The following is a 23,374-nucleotide window of genomic DNA, read 5'->3' on the forward strand; positions in this document are numbered from 1 at the left end:
ATCGGCTACATTGGATGAGCACGGCCTAAGAAACCGTCGCCGTCCTGCTGTGTGCAGCCCGCTCTCCGATCACTCCCTCCCCCAACACCAGCGGAAAAGGGGCTCTGATTTGTTTCCTTTGGCTGCGGGCCGCGGGCCTACAATGAAGCGCATGCGGCCCCACGTTTCGCTTCTCATGGGGACAGGGGCTGACACCCAGTTGATGGCTGAGCCTGGGTCTGTCCGTGAGAATGTTGTGCTGTCACGTGGCTCCCTCACCACGCGTTCTGCGTCTGCGATTGGTGAGCCTGGTGTTACATCTGTCACCTTCAAAGGTTGTCAGCAGGGGGACTCGAGGCCTCTTCGAAGGAATGCTCAGCGCGGGTTTCCCCGACCTCGCCTTCGCCAGGCCGGGTATCACGTTAGTGCCTCCCACTCCGGAGAGCCCGGGAGTGGTCTGGCAGGCGCTCGTGATTTGGGTGGTAGTAATATCACTGCAGGGCTACGGTGTGTAGGAACCCATGGGGTCCTCACACCTTGCATGTCCAGCTGCAGAACAGCCCCTCAGCGGTCCATGCTGGAGGGGTGTTCAGTGGGGGAGCTCTTGTCACCTGGTATGATGTCAGCTTCTCCCGTATCAAACCGGCCCTTTCTGTCGGGGTCCCCCCTTGGGTGCGATTGCCTCGTGGGTTGTATCAGGGACCGATGTCCCGACTCCACGAAACGCCCTGCCCGCACGGTTAGCGGGTCCAGAGTTGGCTACGCACAGCGGGTGGGACCGGGCCACCTATCTACAGTTCCTTGCAGGCCAGCGCCAAATGGAGGCGGGTGCGCTTTGGGAGTATCATCACATATGGCTACAGCAGTGCAATATGTCTAAGTGGATGGAGAAAACGTTGAGGCGGGGGCTTGTTTTTCAGTTCGCACAACCCCACCCTCCATTTTCAGGTTTGGTGCAGACCCTGTTGTCAGGGTCGGCAGCAGTGACAGCTCTGGCCGACGAGATCCAATCTCTGTTGGCGAAGCAAGCCGTAGTCATGGTCCCACGGGAGGATGCGATGTCGGGCGTCTACTCCCGTTATTTTCTGGTGCCCAAAAAAACGGGAGGTGTCAGACCTATACTGGATCTGTCCAAGTTCAATCGTCTGATTGTGGCAAGACGGTTCAGAATGTTGACCGTCAAACACCTGTTAAGCGCTGTCAGGGTGGGAGACTGGTTCACCTCCATAGACCTGAAGGATGCGTATTTTCACATCCCGATTTTCCCTCCTCACAGGAAATACCTACGGTTCCTGTTTCAGGGCGTGGCATACGAATACCAGAGGTTGCCGTTCGGCTACTCTCTGGCCCCCCGCACATTCACCAAGTGTGTAGAGACCGCGCTGGAGCCTATACGTCGTCAGGGGTATACGAATTATTTTCTATCTCGACGACATTCTGCTCTTCAGCCGGTCGGAGGAGGTCGCCAGGTCTCATACCAGGCTGGTGGTGGAATTCCTCACCAAGCTGGGTTTTGCTGTGAACTGGAAGAAGAGTACGCCTCTTCCCAGTCAACAGGTGGAGTACTTGGGCTTGGTTCTAAGCTCAAGGCCCATGAGGGCAACCCTCTCGGAGCAGCGGCCAGTGTCCATCCTCGACGCGCTCAGGGGTCTCCGTCCTGGCGGGACGGTTACGGCGCTGTATGTGATGCGCCTGCTCGGTATGATGGCATCTGCTCACTCTGTGGTCCCTCTTGGCCTCTTCATGAGGAGGACACAGAGGTGGTTTTCCAGTATGAAAATAGACCCGGTGAGAGACAAGTGGAAACTTTTGAAGGTTCCCTTGTCGATACGGGGGGATCTCGCCTACTGGAGGAGGCCTGGTACCCTCACCAGCGGGGTCCCCATGGGCGGCAGGCGGTCACACCAGGGTTTCCGTTAGAAAAAATTGTTGCCGGTCTCAGGGTCCGGTAGATTTAAATCTACCGGTCAAATGAGAGAAATTCCGGTCAGAGTTTATTGAGCTTAAAAATAATTGACATCCTCAAGGCATGTAGATTTATAATATTTTAACTTAAAACTAGGCTACTTTTGCGTATACAATAATTATATTCCAAATAAAATAAGTCCTGAGACTCCGTGCTGCTGCCGACTTTAAATCAAATAGGTGTCTGTGGGCAGTCGCCCGACATTAATACAGTATACAATAATAAACAGCAGTCTGTTATAATCACATTTTTATGAGCTAACGAATTCCGTTATATTGGACATTTGTATTAATTATATCAAGCGAAGAACTGAGAAATTTGGCAGAGAGACGGCAACATTATCGTGGGTTTGCGTGATGACTCTCTCCACCTCGCAACGACTTATTTGCAAAGAGTATGGCGCTGCAGAGCAGCAGATTCAGCTGTTTTTTGGCTCTATCTGGGAACCGCTCAACAGCACCCCCCACCCAACAGCTGAATTGCCAATGGCTGAATTGGAGTACTGCACTGTGCCGCTGCTGCTCCGGCTCTGCAGCTACACGTGCACTCGCAAAACCCAGCACTAAGCTCTCGCTGACAACATTATTATACCTGCTTGGTGAAGCAACGATGAAACAAATGTAATGATTGTTTCGTTCATCGCATAGGCTATTTAATTTTAGCCTATTTTAATACAAATAATCAAATAATCAAATTGTGCTTGGAGGGAATTATTTTCACCGGACATTAAGACCGGAGAGATTAAATATGTCGGACTTCAACAGATTTTGCCGGTCAAATACCGGTAATTACGGGCTAACGGAAACGCTGGGTCACACGTCACGGTCTTCACCGACGCCTCCCTCACGGGATGGGGGGGACGTGTCGGACCAACGCAGTGGGGGGCAGCTGGACGGTCCATGCTGCCCGGTCTGCCATGCACATCAATGTGTTGGAATTGAAGGCGGTCCTCCTGGTCCTCAAACGGCTCGGCCACTTGGTGGTGGTCGAGCACGTGTTGGTCAGGACGGACAGCATGACGGCAGCGGCGTATATCAACAGACAGGGTGGAGTACGCTCCATCCGTCTGCACCGGGCGGCGTTCGAGCTCTGGCTGTGGGCGTCTCGCAATCTGCGCAGCCTGAGGGCATTCCACATCCCTGGCAGGGAGAATGTGGGCGCAGATGTGATGTCGCGGGCGGTCCTCGTCTCGACGAGTGGGGACTATGTCCTGACATAGTCAGACAGGTCTGGGACCGCTTCGGGGAAGCCTCGTGGATCTGTTTGCGAGCAGACAGTCTCACCAGTGCCCCTTGTGGTTCTCGATCAGTCGGGGGGACGATCCTCCCTTGGGGGTGGATGCCTTCTCGATGTATCAATGGCCACCCGGGATTCTGTACGCTTTTCCCCCCATACATCTGATAGGTCAGTTGTTGGAGCGGGTACGTCGGGAGCGCAGGACCTTGATCCTGATCGCGCCGGACCGGGGCGCAGCTGTGTGGTTCCCGGTCCTGATCCAGCTCTCGGTAGCCCCGCCGTGGCCTGTTCCTTGGTCATTGCGGGCCCTCTCTCAGGCGCACGGGTCTCTGTGGCAGTTCCCTGTGCTGGGCCAGCCGCTGATGGTTTGGCTGGTGAGAGGGTGAGTCTGGAGAGGATGGACCCTTCTGTGGTCTACACCATCCGGAACGCGCATGCTCCCTCCACTATCGCGGTTTATGCGGGTAGGTGGCGTATTTTCCAAGAGTGGTGTAAGGTGGGGGGCTGGGACCCGATGTCCTGCCCCCTGGACGCTGTCCTTTCCTTCAGTCTATACTGGATAAACTGTCGGCTTCGACGGTGAGGGTATATGCCGCAGCTATATCCTCTTGTCATGAGGGGTTTGAGGGCGTTACGTTGTTCAGCCACCCTCTTGTGAAGCGTTTCCTGCTTGGCGCTCGGCGCCTTAAGCCGGTGAAACGTTCTCCGTCTCCGAATTGGGACCTCCAACTGGTCCTCGGCCGGTTGTCCGAGGCCCCGTTTGAGCCTCTTGAGCAGGCGTCTTTGGAACAGCTGTCTTTCAAGACTGCATTCCTGCTGGCCATCACCTCCGCTAAGCGCGTGGGTGAGCTGTGTGCTCTCTCGGTGCGGCCTGAGTGCTTGTCTATTCGTGTCAATAGCGGTGCGACTCTGAGGCCTAATCCAGTCTTCGTGCCAAAAAATATCCGGAGCTCTTTTCGCTCCAGGGATATTGTGGTTCAGGCGTTTCATCCGCCTCCTCACGCTGGTGAGTTAGAGGCGAGCCTTCACCTGTCGTGTCCAGTCCGGGCTTTGGGGGTTTACCTGAGCCGGACTCTCAGGGCTCAGGGCTACCGATCAGCTCTTTGTTTGTTACGTGGCTCTCGCGCTGGTAAGGCACTGTCGAAACAGCGCCTGTCACATTGGTTGTGCGAGGGCATTGCCCTTTGCTACACGTTGGCTGGGCTGTCCCTCCCTGGAGGTGTCAGGGCGCACTTCACTCGTGGGGTGGCAGCCTCTGCCGCCTTGTTAGGGGGGGCCTCGGTGGAGGACATCTGTGCTGGGCCTCCTGGTCCTCCCCGGGTCCCTTCGTTAGGTTTTACCTCATGGACATGACTGGGGGTTCTGTCTCCCAGGCGGTTCTGAGGTCTGGGACCTCCCCTACGTCCCGCCCTTCGGTGGGTTAGCAGGGATGTGTGGGTGTGTGCCACGAGGTGATGTGTGTTTTAGGAGTCTCTAGTTCCCTCTTTTTCACACTTGGGTGGAGTTGACTGCCCCCCCCCCCCTCTTCGCTAGGAAGGGGGGGTGACGGGACTCCCCTCCCCCCTGGTGGTAGGGCTTGCGGGTCCTCAGAGGGTACATTTGTCGGTCCTCGCGTCTGCTCTGTCCCAATATCTCGATATGGCGAAAGAGCGAGACGCGATTCGCCAGTACGACCATATAACGTGTGACCACGCCTGGTGCCTTATAGGAGGTCACTGGGGCGGGGCCTGGTCAAGTGCATGGGTGCTTTGTTTTCATTAGTGAAGTACAGTAGGTACTAGGAGATGAGGTATATCTCAATATGGCGAAAGAGCGAGACGCTCAGCCAGTACTCATATAACTAGGTTATATACATAACCTATCGTTATTCTAACCAGCTTAGTTCTGTTGCATTTCCAATACATTTATTTAAATGATAAATGTATCAGGGATCGATAAGGGAAGCAATAAAGAATCGGATCGATAAGCAAAATCGGTAATGGAATCGTATCAATAAAATCTTATCAATTCCCATCCCTACCCATCCCAATTTAGTAGTTATGCCAATTCCCTTCCTGGTTGTTGTGCGCATTGTCGGCCTGGGGAGGGTGTAGAACTACCACATGCCTCCTCCGATACATGTGGAGTCGCCAGACGCTTCTTTTCACCTGACAGCGAGGAGTTTCACTGGGGGAACGTAACGCGTGCAGAGGTTCACGCTATTTCCCTCAGATGCTGAACAGGCGCCCCGACCAACCAGTAGGAGTCACAGTTTACAACGACCAAGACGCGTGAATACTCTGCAGTGGTAGGCAAGTGCTTAGTCCACTGCGCTACCCAGCCGCACCTATTTTCTCCAATTCTGATCGGCAACGATTCCTATCTGTCCAATCTGATAGAGCATCCATAATTTATTGTGCTTTACAAAGTACAATAAAAAGTATTTCTAAGATGTTATTATTATTACTTAACGTACTTGTCTACCTTGTTTGATTGATTGATTGATTGATTGATTGAAGTCTGCAGAGTTACAGACTTGCCAGACTAGGAGAGTGGCCGGTGCACCAGGGGGTGATGGGTATCGTAGTTCTCTTGTTCAAACTCCGGTAATTATACGTTTTTAATTTTATTTAAACAGTGGTGTGTATATATGGCTTTTGTATCGTGGATGTGTTAAAGGTTAGTCCATAAAATGCAAGATATCCACATAGAGGGCCCAATGAGAAAATGAGTATCTTCTGGTTGTTTTCCGGGACCAGGGGTGGAGCTCTATTAAATTAAAGGGAACAAAGAATCTCACGGCCATGATGTACGCTGTGTGTATGTGATCAATAAACTTGACTTGACGAAGATAGGTGAAATACTATTCTTTAACCGCAAATGGACAAAATAAAAGCACTGCTCTGTTGACATTATCTCACTGCCCTTCCCCCCCATCATCTATAGTCTTATTTCACCATTGGCTCAATCTGTTTCTCTCATAAACGTTTAGACCTTCTCATTAACCCCATTCCCAGAGACAAAGCCAGCCACACGATGCTCCATGATTCTTACTTTCCATGTTTCCACTTTTCTATTGATGTTCATGGCCGTCTCAAGTACTTCAGTCTGTTCTGCGAGTGAAGCCCCAATCCCACACAACCACAGAGGCTGCTATAACCAGCCTGCGAGCTAGCGCATATGGATCCACTTAGGTTTGCTACCACCACCCCCACTGAACACCATTTGCATTTATATCGGTTAGAAATCACATTAAGTGCCAAGACAGTTGTGAAACGAGGATATGGTTATACAGGTGGTGAAGGAGCTTAGTTTAGCACAGAAGTAACAGGAGTGGCCTTGACTTTAGGTCAAGGAAAGTATAATAGCGGCTAAGACTGCCCTCTCAGCAATTCTTTCAGGTCCATAAAGACACTATTCATCACTTGTTCCAGTTTCAGCAACGGCTTTATCACACAATTCTGGTATTTCATGGCAGTCAGCAGGAATTAGTGTTAAAAACAACGCAAACGCTAACAATTTGGCAGTGAGGTGAAGGCTGTGTAGCAGTGAGGTGAATGCTGTGTAGCAGTGAGGTGAAGGCTGTGTAGCAGTGAGGTGAAGGCTGTGTAGCAGTGAGGTGAAGGCTGTGTAGCAGTGAGGTGAAGGCTGTGTAGCAGTGAGGTGAAGGCTGTGTAGCAGTGAGGTGAAGGCTGTGTACTGTGTAGCAGTGAGGTGAAGGCTGTGTAGCAGTGAGGTGAAGGCTGTGTAGCAGTGAGGTGAAGGCTGTGTAGCAGTGAGGTGAAGGCTGTGTACTGTGTAGCAGTGAGGTGAAGGCTGTGTACTGTGTAGCAGTGAGGTGAAGGCTGTGTAGCAGTGAGGTGAAGGCTGTGTAGCAGTGAGGTGAAGGCTGTGTAGCAGTGAGGTGAAGGCTGTGTAGCCGTGAGGTGAAGGCTGTGTAGCAGTGAGGTGAAGGCTGTGTAGCCGTGAGGTGAAGGCTGTGTAGCAGTGAGGTGAAGGCTGTGTAGCAGTGAGGTGAAGGCTGTGTAGCCGTGAGGTGAAGGCTGTGTAGCCGTGAGGTGAAGGCTGTGTAGCAGTGAGGTGAAGGCTGTGTAGCAGTGAGGTGAAGGCTGTGTAGCAGTGAGGTGAAGGCTGTGTACTGTGTAGCAGTGAGGTGAAGGCTGTGTAGCCGTGAGGTGAAGGCTGTGTAGCAGTGAGGTGAAGGCTGTGTAGCAGTGAGGTGAAGGCTGTGTAGCAGTGAGGTGAAGGCTGTGTAGCAGTGAGGTGAAGGCTGTGTAGCAGTGAGGTGAAGGCTGTGTAGCCGTGAGGTGAAGGCTGTGTAGCAGTGAGGTGAAGGCTGTGTACTGTGTAGCCGTGAGGTGAAGGCTGTGTAGCAGTGAGGTGAAGGCTGTGTAGCAGTGAGGTGAAGGCTGTGTAGCAGTGAGGTGAAGGCTGTGTAGCAGTGAGGTGAAGGCTGTGTAGCAGTGAGGTGAAGGCTGTGTAGCCGTGAGGTGAAGGCTGTGTAGCAGTGAGGTGAAGGCTGTGTAGCAGTGAGGTGAAGGCTGTGTACTGTGTAGCCGTGAGGTGAAGGCTGTGTAGCAGTGAGGTGAAGGCTGTGTAGCCGTGAGGTGAAGGCTGTGTAGCAGTGAGGTGAAGGCTGTGTACTGTGTAGCAGTGAGGTGAAGGCTGTGTAGCGGTGAGGTGAAAGCTGTGTAGCAGCGCACTAGTGAATACTTGAGACTGTCAAGCCTGTGTCCTCTATGCAGAAGCCAGACACACATTTAAACAAAGAGAACCTTTACTCCTTGAAAAGCTAGTAAAATCACACTCATTGCTGGTTGTTTTCTTTGCGTGTGAATGTCTGACCTTTAGCCTGCCCAACTTAAAACCTACTGCTCAGTGGTTTGCTATGAACAGCAGCTCCAGGCCACCACAGCACACCTTGGAGAGCTCTCATACCAACACCCAAGAACATTTTCATATAGGCCTATCTGTCAAAACCTTCTACTTCCATTTATTTTGGTATGATGGCTAAACATGAGATATTAACTGGATCAATAATACTAATTATTTTGTTGTTTTCTCATGTTTTGATCACCACACCCGTTCTGAGTACCAAGTGGCTCTGTGAACTGTGACAGAGTTAAAAACAAGGTAAAATATACCGCAATCCAAACTCTGGTTATACCAGAGTAGGGCTGGGCGATATGGCAAAAAATCATATCGCGATAACAATATGATAATGTTATCATATTTCTCGATACCGATAATTATCGAAATTGTTATAAGTAAAAAATAAAATAAAAATATATATTTTTTTTTAAACAACAGATGTATGTTTATTTTGCAGCAATTCTTTGTCGTTGCCGCCATCTTTAGTGTTACATCCCCTCACACTCCAGTTCTCAGGCTGCAGCTGGTTTAACACTTTCACTGCCACTCACGAGTATTCTTGGAATTATTAATATCTCGTTGAAAGCCACTCACGAGATTTCTCGGATTTTTTTTTTTTTTAGCGATCTGAAATCATATTGCATCACGCGAGCCTACCCTAGTATACCCGAGTGCCGCCAGCGATCAGATGTGGAAAAAAGCGCTCCCTATCGTCTCCCAGATGACATAAGGGATTTTGGAATGGACTCAATGAAAATGGATGGGGGAAAAAATCCTGTACTCCACATTTTCCAGTCCACCCATGCAGCCGGAGAACCAGGGTTCATTCAGGGAGCTCTCAGCCCCGCGGAATAATGTGTTACACTGTACACACATTGGATCTATACACTTATCGATTTTTTCGAATGGTGATCAGGAATTGGAATATACCAGTTGGATACCATCTGATGTCATTTTGACATCAGACTCATTTTGATGAAGATATAGGCTGTTTTGTGAAATGGGCTTTGTGAACTTTTTACTGAAAAAATCCATGAGGAAATGAACACGGCTATTATCAGCGCGTGCCTCGAATGGGCGTGCGTGTATGTATAATATTGATCATCTAGCGTTTATTTGAAAACGATTCATAAATAGGCCGACAAATATCAACGTTCTGGAAATTCCAGTAAAAGACGATTATCATAGAATGCCCCAGAATGGACTGTTTTTTACCTCAAAACGGGTGCTTTTCAAAATGCTCTCAAACGGAAATGAAGCGATAAAAAACCAATCTGCCTTGACAGCACTGACTGGAAAAGGATTCTTTGATAAGCGACGGGCAGATTAGACACATAGCCATAATTTAAAACATAGATTAGGCAATATTAACGATAACATTAAAGTGGATGGTGGCATTGAAGCGCTAACTCTGGCGCCACCTCGTGGCACTGAAAGTGTTAAAAGCGAAAGTAAACCGGCTTCTCTGCTGGCTGTGGCTCCAGGGGAGTTGAACAGTTCTGGCTCTGCTAGTTTATTTTCGATCTTTTGACGCTTTTTTGGTGGACAAACCACCGCACATGTGCACCGTGACTGGAGTCTAGTTCTGCTAGCACACATAGCCTACTGTGTACAGACGGTTTCAAACTGTATTTTAAATTAGAAAGCAAACAAAATAAATGGACAAGAGAAAAATAAATCTCAATTTGGTCAGTATTGTCATTTGGACAAGCAAAGCAATTACCTTAAGTTGCAGGCAAGAAAGACAAGTCTGTCCAGTCTCTGGTTTTAAAACTGCCCTGTTGCAGGTCACAAAAAAAGTTACAAAAAAAGAAAAAAAAAGATTTTTCGAAAGAAAGAAAAAATTCGATATTCGATATCGATTATTAAAATATATCGCGATATTTATCGTTATCGTTATATCGCCCAGCCCTATACCAGAGCCTGCTATTAAATCCAAATAATTGTCACCAACTTACAATCTTGGTAGCATATGAGGTCTTTTAAGTGAAAGACATCTGGACAATTTTCTAAATGCTGTTTATCTGGCAGAGCAGCTAGTGATAAAAAGGTTTGAAACTGCCAACACGGCAACACCAACCCCCCAATAACAAATGGCTTTTCACACTTTCAGAGCATGAAGGCAAAGTGCCTTGTGTTGTGTTCATATCAAGACATCAGAATAGGGGTTATAGCGAGTTATTATGACGGTCCCAGCTATTTTATTGACCAATTCCCAAGAGGCCCGACGTAGTGGAAGCGGGTGATGAAAAACAATGTGCTAAATTACAAGGCAGGACACTCAAATTGTACGAAACACTTGGTTTCTGCTTGCCAGAGCATTGTTGGGTTTTATTTTCATCTGACTTTGCGAGTTAGATGTTTTCCCTCCTCCTTTCAGGGCAACACCCACTGAAAATCCACAGATGAATTCCTTCTCCCCTTTTTCAAGACATCACAGGCTATTATTCGGCTCTCACTTTTGTTTTCACTTTGATAAGTCGCGTTCCTTAGATGTGTTCCTCTGGGACTTTCCGAAAACTGACTAACTACTCTTGTGCCTCTGGGTCTTGAGTGGTGCGACTTGCACGCTGTAGTTTGTGGCCTTTAGCAGATAACACTGCAAGATATCAACTGAAGGAATGAGCCCTTCCACTAGGCTATGGCTATGAATAGATAGAACGTCACAAGAGTTGGCGGAATGAAAGTCCATCAATTGAGCGCTCCACTGAGCCCATGCAGTGTTCTCTGTTGTGAAGTCAGGCTCAATCCCAAGAGTGTAGACGTCATACATCATCTGAAAGTACCTCTACTGTCTTTAACTATGAATACACACAACAAAAAACTACTTAATATCTTTAAGTTCTGGTAATCAGATGTTATGACTGGGAGGCACTACTGGTACTCAAAACAGACAAAACAGGTAAGGAAGCAAATGAGATAAGAGAGAATGAAATAATGTCTAGACAAAAACTTGGAAAAACACATGAGTCAGGCCAAAGAAAGATTGCCCCCCCCCCTTCCCAAATCTCATTCACTCCCAGAACCCTGGCGAACCACATTTCCAGGGCCATGTTTCTGCTGACGCTTCACCATTTGATTTCTGCTTAATTGTGTGCCGCCGCCTCTCTCTCTACCTCCATTCTGCTTTTCTCCCTCCCTCGCTCACCCACTTTTTCCTCAGGGACGTCGGCCAATGTCTATTGCAGTTTCCATTGCTCATGGCTTCCCGCCGCTAATGCGGCCAGACTCACTCCTGCAGTCGGCCTGCAATGCTGCTGGGATGTGAATGGGAACATACCGCTTCTTCCCCCAGAAATAGGCCCAAGCTCACGAAAGAGAGAATCAACCGGGGGGGGGGGGTCCACACACACGGAGGAGGTTTAACGCCCACCGCACAACAACCAGTCTGTTTCGGAAGTGAGTTAGTTGAGTTACACTCCCTGTGGGGGGTAGTTGAGTTACACTGACTGTGGGGGTTAGTTGAGTTACACTGCCTGTGGGGGTTAGTTGAGTTACACTGACTGTGGGGGTTAGTTGAGTTACACTCCCTGTGGGGGGTAGTTGAGTTACACTCCCTGTGGGGGTTAGTTGAGTTACACTCCCTGTGGGGGGTAGTTGAGTTACACTGCCTGTGGGGGTTAGTTGAGTTACACTCCCTGTGGGGGGTAGTTGAGTTACACTGACTGTGGGGGTTAGTTGAGTTACACTCCCTGTGGGGGTTAGTTGAGTTACACTGCCTGTGGAGGTTAGTTGAGTTACACTGACTGTGGGGGTTAGTTGAGTTACACTGCCTGTGGGGGTTAGTTGAGTTACACTGCCTGTGGGGGGTACATTTACATTTTTACATTTAGTCATTTAGCTGACGCTTTTATCCAAAGCGACTTACAAGTTCTGTACGACAAGCCATCAGGAAGGGCACAACTCTATCAGCTGAGCAACAATGTTCATCAAAGTGTTGAGTGCTACAGTGTAGGTTAGTTTATTAGGACAAGTGCATGACAGTACGGTTAGTTAGGGTTAGATTTTTTTTTTTTTTTTTCTTTTTTTAATTCAGATAATGGTTGAAGAAGTGCGTCTTTAGTCGACGGCGAAAGATTGGACGTGATTCGGCTGTCCTAACTGGGGTGGGTAGTTCATTCCACCATTGTGGGGCAAGGACTGAGAATAGGCGACTTCTCTTTGATGACCCTCCCGGAGCTTGGATAGGAGTAGGTCTGAGGCGGCCAGAAGATGCAGAGCGTAGGGGTCTTGAGGGTGTGTAGTTAGAGACCATTGACCGGAGGTAGGCGGGAGCGGTTCCCTTTGCCGCACGGTATGCTAGGTCGAGGGCCTTGAAGCGGATTCGTGCAGCAATGGGGAGCCAGTGCAGGTCCCTAAGAAGTGGGGTGACATGGGCCGACTTCGGTAGGTTTGAGATCAGGCGGGCCGCTGCGTTCTGAATGAGTTGAAGAGGCTTAGTGGCAGTGGCCGGGAGGCCAGCGAGCAGTGCATTGCAGTAGTCGAGGCGGGAGATGACTGTTGATTGGACGAGGAGTTGGGTGGCTTCTTTTGTCAGGAAGGGGCGTATCCTTCTGACGTTGCTCAGGAGGAATCGGCAGGTTCTGGTCGTCGCTGCGATGTGAGCAGAGAAGTTCAACTGGTCGTCGAGGACAACACCAAGGTTCTTGGCGGTCGGGGACGCAGTCACAGCTGCATTCTCGACTGTGATTGAAAGGTCGGTTAGGGGGGAGGATTTGGCCGGCAGGTGGAGCAATTCTGTTTTGCTTAGGTTCAGTTTGAGGTGGTTGGACGTCATCCAGGCTGAGATGTCGGACAGACAGGCCGAGATCCGCACAGAGACGTGGATATCTGAGGGAGGGAAGGAGAGGAAGAGTTGAGTATCGTCGGCATAACAATGGTAGGAGAAGCCATGAGACGTGATAATGTTACCCAGTGATTTAGTGTAGAGGGAGAAGAGAAGGGGTCCTAAAACCGAGCCCTGGGGGACACCCGTCCGCAGGGGGCGGGTGGCCGACAGGGTCCCTCTCCATGACACTTGGTAGGAGCGGTCATTGAGGTATGATGACAGCCATGTCAGCGCAGAGCCAGCCACTCCCATTCCTGCGAGGGCCGCAAGGAGGATCTGGTGGTTGACTGTGTCGAAGGCTGCAGATAGATCTAGGAGAATCAGGACAGAGGAGAGGCCTTTCGCTTTTGCTAAGTGAAGTGCCTCTGTGACCGCAATGAGGGCTGTCTCTGTGGAGTGACCAGTCCTGAAGCCTGACTGATTAGGGTCTAGGAGGTCATTCTGTAAGAGATAAGTAGTAAGTTGGTTGGATACAGCACGTTCAAGTGTTTTAGAAAGGAAGGAGAGAAGAGAGACAGGACGGTAGTTGCCTATGACAGTAGGGTTAGTTGAGTTACACTGCCTGTGGGGGTTAGTTGAGTTACACTGCCTGTGGGGGTTAGTTGAGTTACACTGCCTGTGGGGGTTAGTTGAGTTACACTGCCTGTGGGGGTTAGTTGAGTTACACTCCCTGTGGGGGTTAGTTGAGTTACACTCCCTGTGGGGGGTAGTTCAGTTACACTCCCTGTGGGGGGTAGTTCAGTTACACTCCCTGTGGGGGGTAGTTGAGTTACACTGACTGTGGGGGGTAGTTGAGTTACACTGCCTGTGGGGGGTAGTTGAGTTACACTGCCTGTGGGGGTTAGTTGAGTTACACTCCCTGTGGGGGGTAGTTGAGTTACACTCCCTGTGGGGGGTAGTTGAGTTACACTGACTGTAGGGGTTAGTTGAGTTACACTGACTGTGGGGGTAGTTGAGTTACACTGACTGTGGGGGGTAGTTGAGTTAGGCCTAACAAAATTAATAGTTGGTTTCAGGTTGCCGACCGACCCTGCCGATTTAGGTGCGACCCAATATATATATATATTTTTTTTTTTTTTTAATAAAGTTTCATAGAAATCTTAGTCAAACATTTAGTATTATGGATATTAAACATGCTGGCAGAGTACATGCATCCATGTTGTTGTGAACATTTTAATTAAATAAAGAAATTCCCTATCCATAGTCGCCGTGGGAAAGAATAAAATAAAAAAATAAAATAAAATAAATTCCCTACCTACCCATGGCCAAACTGACAACCAACCTGAAACCAACTATTAATTTTGTTAGGCCTTACACTGCCTGTGGGGGGTAGTTGAGTTACACTGCCTGTGGGGGTTAGTTGAGTTACACTCCCTGTGGGGGGTAGTTGAGTTACACTCCCTGTGGGGGGTAGTTGAGTTACACTGCCTGTGGGGGTTAGTTGAGTTACACTGACTGTAGGGGTTAGTTGAGTTACACTGCCTGTGGGGGGTAGTTGAGTTACACTGACTGTGGGGGTTAGTTGAGTTACACTCCCTGTGGGGGGTAGTTGAGTTACACTCCCTGTAAAGTATATGTATGTATGTTCATGAGTTAGTGGATGTACTTATTTTGCTATGGTTCCCTGCAGCAGGCTGACTTCTTCCCACATTTGAGACCCCTTTCTATAGATAATCAAGTAGTATTATGAATGTAGGGCAGTTACTACACTCACTGAAGCTACTCTATAGTAACCGCCACAACCGTGTATAATAAATGAGAAATGTATTGAAATGTATTTCGCTCTTTAAAAATAAGTCCTTGTCAATGTTATTCTGTTACTCACCCACAAGCCTATATCTGAACAATTCCGGTCGTGCTTTCTTTCTTTTTTTAAGCCCAAATCATCTGATACCAAATGTCTGCAGGTATATCAGTACATCCCAGATAGTTAAGTAAGGGATAATGTACAGTATAGCTACGAGGTCATTGTCGCAAAATAATTGACCGACACGGAGTTTAAAATACAGAGCCGCCTCTGCGAGGTGTTTTAAACGTCAGTGAAGGTCAATTATTTTGCGATGATGACCGAGTATAGCTATACATTATCCCGTTTATTATATGGCTAACTTACTAACAATATACCTAATTCATTTTACAAAATCGACAAGACGAGATCAAATGCAGACGCAGTTGTTCTGTGGTTCTGTCAGCCCAAATAAAGTGATTATTATTATCACCGGCAGCCCGGCATGTGTGTAAACAGTGTGTGTCAGTGGGGCTTGATTACTCCAGCTGCGAAAAACAATAATCACCGGTGGTTATCGAAAAATAATTCACCGCTGTCTGGGGCTATTGACCAATCACAATCAAGCATTTCGGCGAATGTTAAAACGCCATGTAATAAAGGGGAATATCACCAAAAAACAATGCCGATTTATTTTGTACATAATCTCAGACATCCAAAATTCTAAACAGTTTTGCACACATTCATTTAGTTTGACATTTATTGAGAGTAAATTAGTTTGAATATGGCCACCAGTAATGTCATCACAAACATTGACTCCTTGTGTTGTGTTAATTACAGCTCAATGAAATTATATGGTAGCAGTCCCTATGAGACAAGGTATTGCTATTTCTTCATATACTGTAGGCATGGCCTACATCATAACGCCTTGAAATCACTGTTGGCCATATTCAAACTCATTTACCCTCAATAACTGTCAAACTAAATGAATGTGTGCACAACAGTTTAGAGGTTTTTGATGTGTGTAAGATTATGTGCAAAATAAACAAGGCCTATAACAAGCCTAAACTGTGAGGCTTGAAAAGTAATGAGAAAAGCTTAATCGGATGCATAAAGACCCATTGAGGATGACGAGGCCTGTAAACGTTATATATCCAGCTTATTCACCCATTTTCCGGCCGCCTCCTTCCCACTGACTTCACAGCACACTGTGCTACTGTATCTCCTATCTGGGTCCTTCAGCTGGCTTTGATGCAATCGGCATGAAAGGCTTCCAGCACAAAGCTCCACAGAAGTGAAAATGTCAGAGGAGCCCCAGTCAGCGTCTGGAGATCCAAGCCTTGATAGGAAGTGGGCCCAGAATGGTACAGAGACGCCCACTCCCACAGGAACCCCCAGAACGTCTCGTTCTGAACCAGCCTCCGAGCTGCCCAAGCTTCCCACTTGGAAAAACCAAACGGCAACAATGGCCCCCTTCTCAGCGTCCAGAGCAGATTTATGCCTCTTTAAGAGGGTGTATTGATCGGACATTGGGCGATAATTAACCAGTGCCGCCATTCACTAGGGAAAGTGCTTGGACTCAAGGGGCTAGGCCGTTCGTTGAGCGATAATGGTTTTGGTGATGCCCTCTGTGAGAACCGAGTGACTGGCAGAAGTACATGAGTAGTTTTCAAACAAGACATGAGTCAAGAGTGACGAGCCGGTCTGAAAAGATGACGTTCACATTTAACATTTACATATTTATGCTCAGTTCAAACAACGGGTCTGAGGTTCATCAAATCTATGCATACCTTCCTTAGTTGATTTTTGAACCTTCCATGTGCTAATGTCACAATGCTCATAAACTGTGTAAACATACTTTTCTTGTCCTGCCCCGCACACGCGAAAGAGAGGGATAGGATACATAAGATAATGAGAATGCAAAATACGTCAGGAGACATGAATCATTCGGATGGGATATCATCCAAACAGGCCAGTTAATTATTGTTTGTTGCTGGCCCAGACTGTCTCTAGAATGATGCTGTTCTAATGAGAAATGGCTACCGCCGCAGGCAGGGCTATAAATATTCCCTGGTCCAGCATTTTGGAATGGATAGCACACGACAATAGGGAGAGTTATCGTAATGACTCTGCAGGCTCTAGGCTCGGGGGAAAAGAGGTTCAAAGCTGCATATTTCACAATGCAGGGTGACAGGATAATTTTTACATTAAACATTGATGGTATGTGAATTCATGATTCATGAAACATTTCCCCCTATAGCCTAATGTCTAAATCACATCCTATCCTCATGCTTAGCTCATATTGAGGAGGAAATGTAAGCCTGTGCTGGAATTCAAGCCTATTATTGCATTTTCTTCTGCAGGTAGTAGTGTTCTTGTGTTGGGTTTTGCTCTCTTTATCTTCACCTATATCGTTCCTGCTAAAGCGCTGCACCGCCGGAGACTTTGCCGTGAATCAGCGAGTCAGCATGAAAACGGTTTAGAGTTTCAGTCCCGCCTTTTGTCTGGAGAACATTTTCAGAAGTTGCTCTGAAAAGGACAAGAGGGAAACGCTGTCAAAGTGCCTCCACGTTTAGCAGAACTACCTCATATCCTTAGTCTATCTGAAGCTCGGTCACAATGCCGTGCGCCTTCATGTGAGGAAATGGACAATGGAACGCACACAAACAAACAAGCTATGACTTTTTTTTTCTTTTCTTTTTGCAGATCAAACAGCAGCCAAAAAGCAAGAGAGTGTTTAACACAGTCAGTCAGTGTAACTTACTCAACCAACCCCCACAGTCAGTGTAACTCAACTAACCCCCACAGGCAGTGTAACTCAACTAACCCCCACAGTCAGTGTAACTCAACTAACCCCCACAGGCAGTGTAACTCAACTACCCCCACAGTCAGTGTAACTCAACTAACCCCCACAGGCAGTGTAACTCAACTAACCCCCACAGTCAGTGTAACTCAACTAACCCCCACAGGCAGTGTAACTCAACTAATAAGCACTAACTCATGAAATAAGTACATCCACTAACACATGAAATAAGTACTAACTCATGAAATAAGTACATCCACTAACTCATGAAATAAGTACTAACTCATGAAATAAGTACATCCATTAACTCATGAAATAAGTACTAACTCATGAAATAAGTACTAACTCATGAAATAAGTACATCCACTAACACATTAAATAAGTACGTCACTAACTCATGAAATAAGTACTAACTCATGAAATAAGTACATCCACTAACACATTAAATAAGTACATCCACGGGCGGCTAGGTGGTGTAGTGGGCAAGGCGCTAGCCACCAATGTAGGAGACACTGGGTTCGAGCCCAGCTCTCCGCATTGCTATCAGCTTGGCTGGTCGTTCATACTAATACAATTGGGAGTATTAGGGGGTGGGAAGCTGATGGGTGGGGATCGGATGTTGTGGACAGCGACTCCTACAGGTCGGTTGGTGCGCCTGCGCAGCAGAATCAGGAAGCGACGGGGGCGGCGTGTCCCTCCCACGCAGACCCCCGACGCTGAGAGATCGCGCTGTGCAGGTGAAAAGATGCGACGGCTGCTTCCTCGAGTACCGGAGGGGACACGTGATGTAATGCTTCGTCCACATTGCAGCCGGCTTGTAGGAGGCATGGCCTAACAGCGTTCGAGACAGGGGAGGGTAGAATTGGACGATACGAAATTGGGATGGGAGAAAAATAGAAAAATGGGAGAAAAAGTAGATAAAAAAATATATAATAATAAGTACATCCACTAACTCATGAAATAAGTACATTCACTAACACATTAAATAAGTACATCACTAACTCATGAAATAAGTACATCCACTAACACATCAAAGCTGCAAAGGTTTCTGGTCTCAATTCAACTCATTCCCAGTCGACCTTCTCCGAGGCATTACGAACACAACATGCTCATGGAAGTGAAATCCTGATCAGTGTGTATGTGGGCCTTGCATATTCTCTACATGGCACAATGCCACATTACCATATCCCACATGCAGCCACATATCTCTTCATCAGAACACTTGGGGTTTCAATTCCGTTTAAGATGGCAGTGGGGAGCAGTGATGGTTTCAGCCAGGCAAGCCGGCGCTCATATTGTGATAATCAAATTCAAAATCCCACCACCTAGTGAAGTCTGCTGCCGTATCCATGGCGACAGCCAGATGTTGAGCAGATCACCCCCACTCCACATGCGAACGGTGCCCGGAGGCGGAGTCACGAGGCATCTGGTACCAGTTGGCCCTGCGGCTGCCGAAAATAACACAAAGAGGGCTCCATCCACCCGGAGGCACTCTAGGGATTCTGAAGGGGTTCATATACACATGTCTCTGGAGCTAATGAGCACCGATATGTCCCAACTTGCTGTTTGTTCGTGACAGCAACATTCAAAGCATGCGCACATTTGAAATGTTCTGGAGCCATCGCTTGATACTAAGCATGCACAGTCAGAGCATAATCCTGTGTCGGTGGACCCCCTACAAGCGGACCCCCTACAGTGAGAAGTGATTCACAAGCCGCTGGAGTTGAGCATAATAGTTCACATCTAGAAAAGGATCGTTAAGCACCAGGAACGTACATTCTGTTCTCTTTTTGGGCAGAGGAAAAATAAAAGCTCTAGGCAGCCTGAATGGTGAAGTCGCACCCCTGTGCACAAAAATAACACGGGGCAGTTAACCCACAGTGAAGAATCTCTCAGACAGACCTCGGACCACAGCTCTCTCATTTAGCCAGGCTGCAAACCACCTGAGGTTCAATGTCTACATTTATGTTTCTACGGAGTGAAGTGGTAGCTGCTTCCTGTATCATTACTGCCTCCTGGCCACCCTGCTTTGTAATCACAAGAGCACGTTGATGAGTTACTGCAAGGCAGCAAGAATGGAATGGATGAATGAAAACTTTATTTAACAGATTGCAGAATGGGTACAATACAGTAGGGCTCAATACACACAATTGTTAAGGGGATGCAGACCAGAGAAAGACGTTTGTCTTGTTTACATCAGGGTCCCCCATTTTTTATTCATAGTGAGGAAGTCAATGAACGGTGATCCCAGTAGCCTACATTTTCCATGCATAAGCAAAATGCCTAGGTAAATATTAATTTGTAGTTATCACTTTCATTCAGACTGCGTTTTCATTATTATACTTTTGATATTTTGGCAAGTTCCTGAGCAGAAAACATGTCAGGGGCACCAATTGACTTTTGGATCTTCATAAAGTAAAGAGAGGGATTTCAAACGAATAAGTCTACATTATTCACATCAAAATATAACACTTAAAATAGGCTCGTCTCTTGAGAGACATCTGGATGTAGAATGTCCCTCTGTAGTTTTTCCACAGATCGAGATAGCCCAAAGACCAACGTTGTTTAATTAAATGTAGGCTATCCGAGCAAAACTAACTGCATGTCGCTCCTCCACAGAACTGGCCCAACAACAGAGCGACCTTTGAGAGATTCACCTACCTTCATATCTGGAACCATTTGTCTCACTTTGAACGTGGTTTTAGATCCCGTCAACATCTTGACGGCTGCCGACTCGAGTTGTCAGGGGAAAGATGGGGGGGACACTGATGTTATTATCTGTATTATATTATCAGCGCGAGAATCCGGTGTTTCTTCTTTGTTCCATTCTATTAAGAACCCGTGATAGAAGGTCCACTTCTTGAAGTAGTGTAGTAGTACGAGCACTGTGCCCTGCTGCATCCCTGGCACTAACAGAGGTGTACAGTCAGTCACAACAACTCTTTTCTGCTGTCGATATTCGCTTTGACAGCATCCACGTCCTCGAAAGCACCGCCCTGTATAACTCCGCCGCTTGTCAATAAGCTATTATCTGCGTAGATGTTAGTCACTCACTGGGATAATGTGTTCTTCACCGCTACTGCTGGTAGCCTACCCTACCCCCGTTGCTTTCCGTTTGTTTATTCCCTCGCCATAGTGAAAATGACACACTCGCGTGAAAAAAATAACCCAAGTGCATTGGGAGCGTGGAGCCCCTTAAAGGGCCAGTAGCATGTAGTCTGGTGGTGTATAGACAGAGAAGGCGAGACGCATCCAGCTGCAGAGCCGCAGAGCAACGCTCTAAGGTCCGCACTTTTCCACTTGGAAGTTGGGGTTGGGGGGTATGTGCGGAAAGGTTACTATAGCTCGGCAGAGAAAGTGCAGACGACTTGGGATTGATCTCTCCACGTTCGGGAGTCTCAGGCGTATAAATGTCTCTCCAGCACTCCCACAGCCGTAGCAATGCTACAACCACTTAGCCAAGGGCAAGGCTCTAATCAACATTCATTTATTTTATCCCCCCATGCTCCCCCACGACGCGGAAGTGCAGTCTATGGTCGGATTTCAACAGTGGTCACTCTGAACCATTCCCATGACGATTTTGGACAGAATAGTGTCTGAATTGAAACAGTCAGGGCCGGGGGGATATACTCTGCCATATTGTTGGAGACAGGAGTGCAGCAGTGACCAAGAGAGCAATTGTGTACATGGTTAAATATAATTTCAAATGAACCTTGCAACACTACTGTATTGTTTGCTTTTCATACCAGCTGCTCTGCTCTAGTGTTGCTCCTCTATGTCATTGCTTCTGAAATGTTTTCATGTCAAAGACCACTAAATGTAATAAGTCAAGGTGAATGACACACTCTGAGGTCAAATTATCCAGCACCGGGGTGCCTCAAGGTGCGGTGAGCTCCCCTCTCCTATTTACACTGTATACAAATGAGTGTAGCAGCAGTCAGCCTAACAATCATGTCCTGAATTTTTCAGACACACTTATTCTAAGCCTACTGAAGGCTGGCGACTGCCCCTCTACTTACTTTAAAGAGATCAACTCCTTTCAGGTCTGGTGTGAGAGACATCATCTCATTCTCGATACCACCAAAACTAAAGAGATGATCTATGATCCCAGAAAGGTGAGAGTACATGACCCTGTGGTAATTGGCGACTGTGAATTAGAGCACGTTGCATCGTACAAATACCTAGGAATCCACATGGATAATTGACTGAAATGGGATGTTCTATGTTCCAAACTAGCCCAATGACTGCACTTCCTCCGTAGACTCAGACTGTTTGGTGTGAGCGCAGCGATCATGACCACATTAGAAAGCCTGATATGGGATGGCAGCGTGGTTTGGTACACTCACAGTACAGTGCAAGTCGAAGCTTGAAAAGCTAGTGAAAGCAGCGATGAAGGTGACCGGAAACACTAAGTATCCGTCACTCCAATCTATCTTTGAGAATGTAGTGGTCAGCCAGGCACAGATAATCTTACAGGAACCTTCTCATATTCTATATCCTAAATATGAAGTTCTTCCCTCAGGGAGACATTTCAGAGCAAGTAGATACAAGCGCAACCGCTACAAGCTCTCCTTCCTTCCTACATCCATCACTCTCCTAAATAACACTAGAGGTCTATCCTTTGAGGTGCCACTTAAGTTGCAATTTAATTAAGGCAAGGTGCAATTCAAGGGAAAGGTGCAATATGAAGCTTTTGAAATTGGTTTACCACTTATGAATTATGGTTGTAAGTCCCTTTTTATTAACTGAATGAATTAATGATTGTATATATTTTCTTCTTCTTTGTTTACACTGTTATCACAGACTGATGCAGCACTGATGTTCCTAGTAAATTTTCCCCTCTGGGACAATAAAGTTTATTCTTATCTTATCTATCCTAAATCAGGGACCCCCATTTGATAAGATTGTCTCGGGTACCGCCACCTGAGAAGATATGTTGTTAGATGTGATTTAGTCCAGAATTCCATAATTATCTATAATGTATAGTGTAGGTGGGGAAAGTGAAACCTATGAATATTCATACTTACATTCTGTCTTTGGGCTAACATCTAGTGAATACAATATTAGTGAAATTAATAATCTTTCAGGGGGCCCCTTTGAGAACCACTGTGTTTGACCCTCCATCATCACCTGCTCCACATCGGAATGCAGCACAAGGTGTTCTCGCCATAATTACGTGAGAGGAAATAACGGAAATAACACCAGTTTACAGAGGCAAGTCAGCTGTTCTGTTCAACCAAGAGGGGCCCAGGGACCCCAGAAAAATGGGGACTAGTTTAACTATTTCATTGACTAGAAATCACCCCGATGAAATCAGGATGTATGACGACTTTCCTGGTAATAGGTTTCACTCCACTATAATCTCCCCACCCACAGTATGGAACAAAGAGCCTCTCAGATGGGGGTGCCCGAGACTAAATGCAGCCTAATATGTATCGATCTGGGGGTCCTGTAGAGAGTAATGCACGACCTACCTTCCGATGATCCTTTAATGGTTCTATTTATGGGTTGAGCCTCCCCTTCTCTCATCCAAACTGTCAACAGTAAAATACTAACAGCCTGTGGAAAGTCCTCCCAGTGAGAAAAGGGAAAATGTGAACGGTCCCGAGGTAGTCTGTTCTCTCTAAGCCAACAGGTGGGGAGACTGACTGTGTCCTTGTGAACTATAACAGAAGAGAGGTCCGGATTTTTACAACATGGGAAACTGTTCAATATTACATAAGGGTCTCCGATTTCTCTAATACATAAAACAGCCCCAGACACAGTACCTTGCATCATCTGAGCTGGAGTTATTCAACAATGCATAATGCAACAAGGTGAAGCTAATACAGGGGGAAAAGGTTTTAACATTTAAGCGTTAAAGATGAAAGCAAATTGTTTCTATCATGAGTCTACTGGATTAGTTGTGTGACTGTTTTATATTCCAGTTTTAGATCTGTGTGGATGACGACCTAATTTAAGTCAAACGTTTAGTATAACATTGCT

The 23,374-nt window shown here is 47.2% G+C and overlaps 1 protein-coding gene across 2 annotated transcripts in view; it reads right to left on the reverse strand.

The window, feature by feature from the left end:
• Positions 1-20,497, reverse strand: part of mtmr11 (myotubularin related protein 11) — a 96,749-nt gene extending 76,252 nt beyond the window's left edge. For both annotated transcript variants that reach the window (XM_084336494.1, XM_084336493.1), the window contains exon 1: positions 20,051-20,497. In XM_084336494.1, the coding sequence (XP_084192620.1) occupies positions 20,051-20,107 (57 nt within the window). In that variant the 5' untranslated portion in view covers positions 20,108-20,497. The remainder of the gene's footprint in view (positions 1-20,050) is intronic.
• Between the last annotated feature and the right edge of the window lie 2,877 nt (positions 20,498-23,374).

Source organism: Notolepis coatsorum (assembly GCF_963971535.1).
Source record: "Notolepis coatsorum genome assembly, chromosome: 19".
NCBI lineage: Eukaryota > Metazoa > Chordata > Actinopteri > Aulopiformes > Paralepididae > Notolepis > Notolepis coatsorum.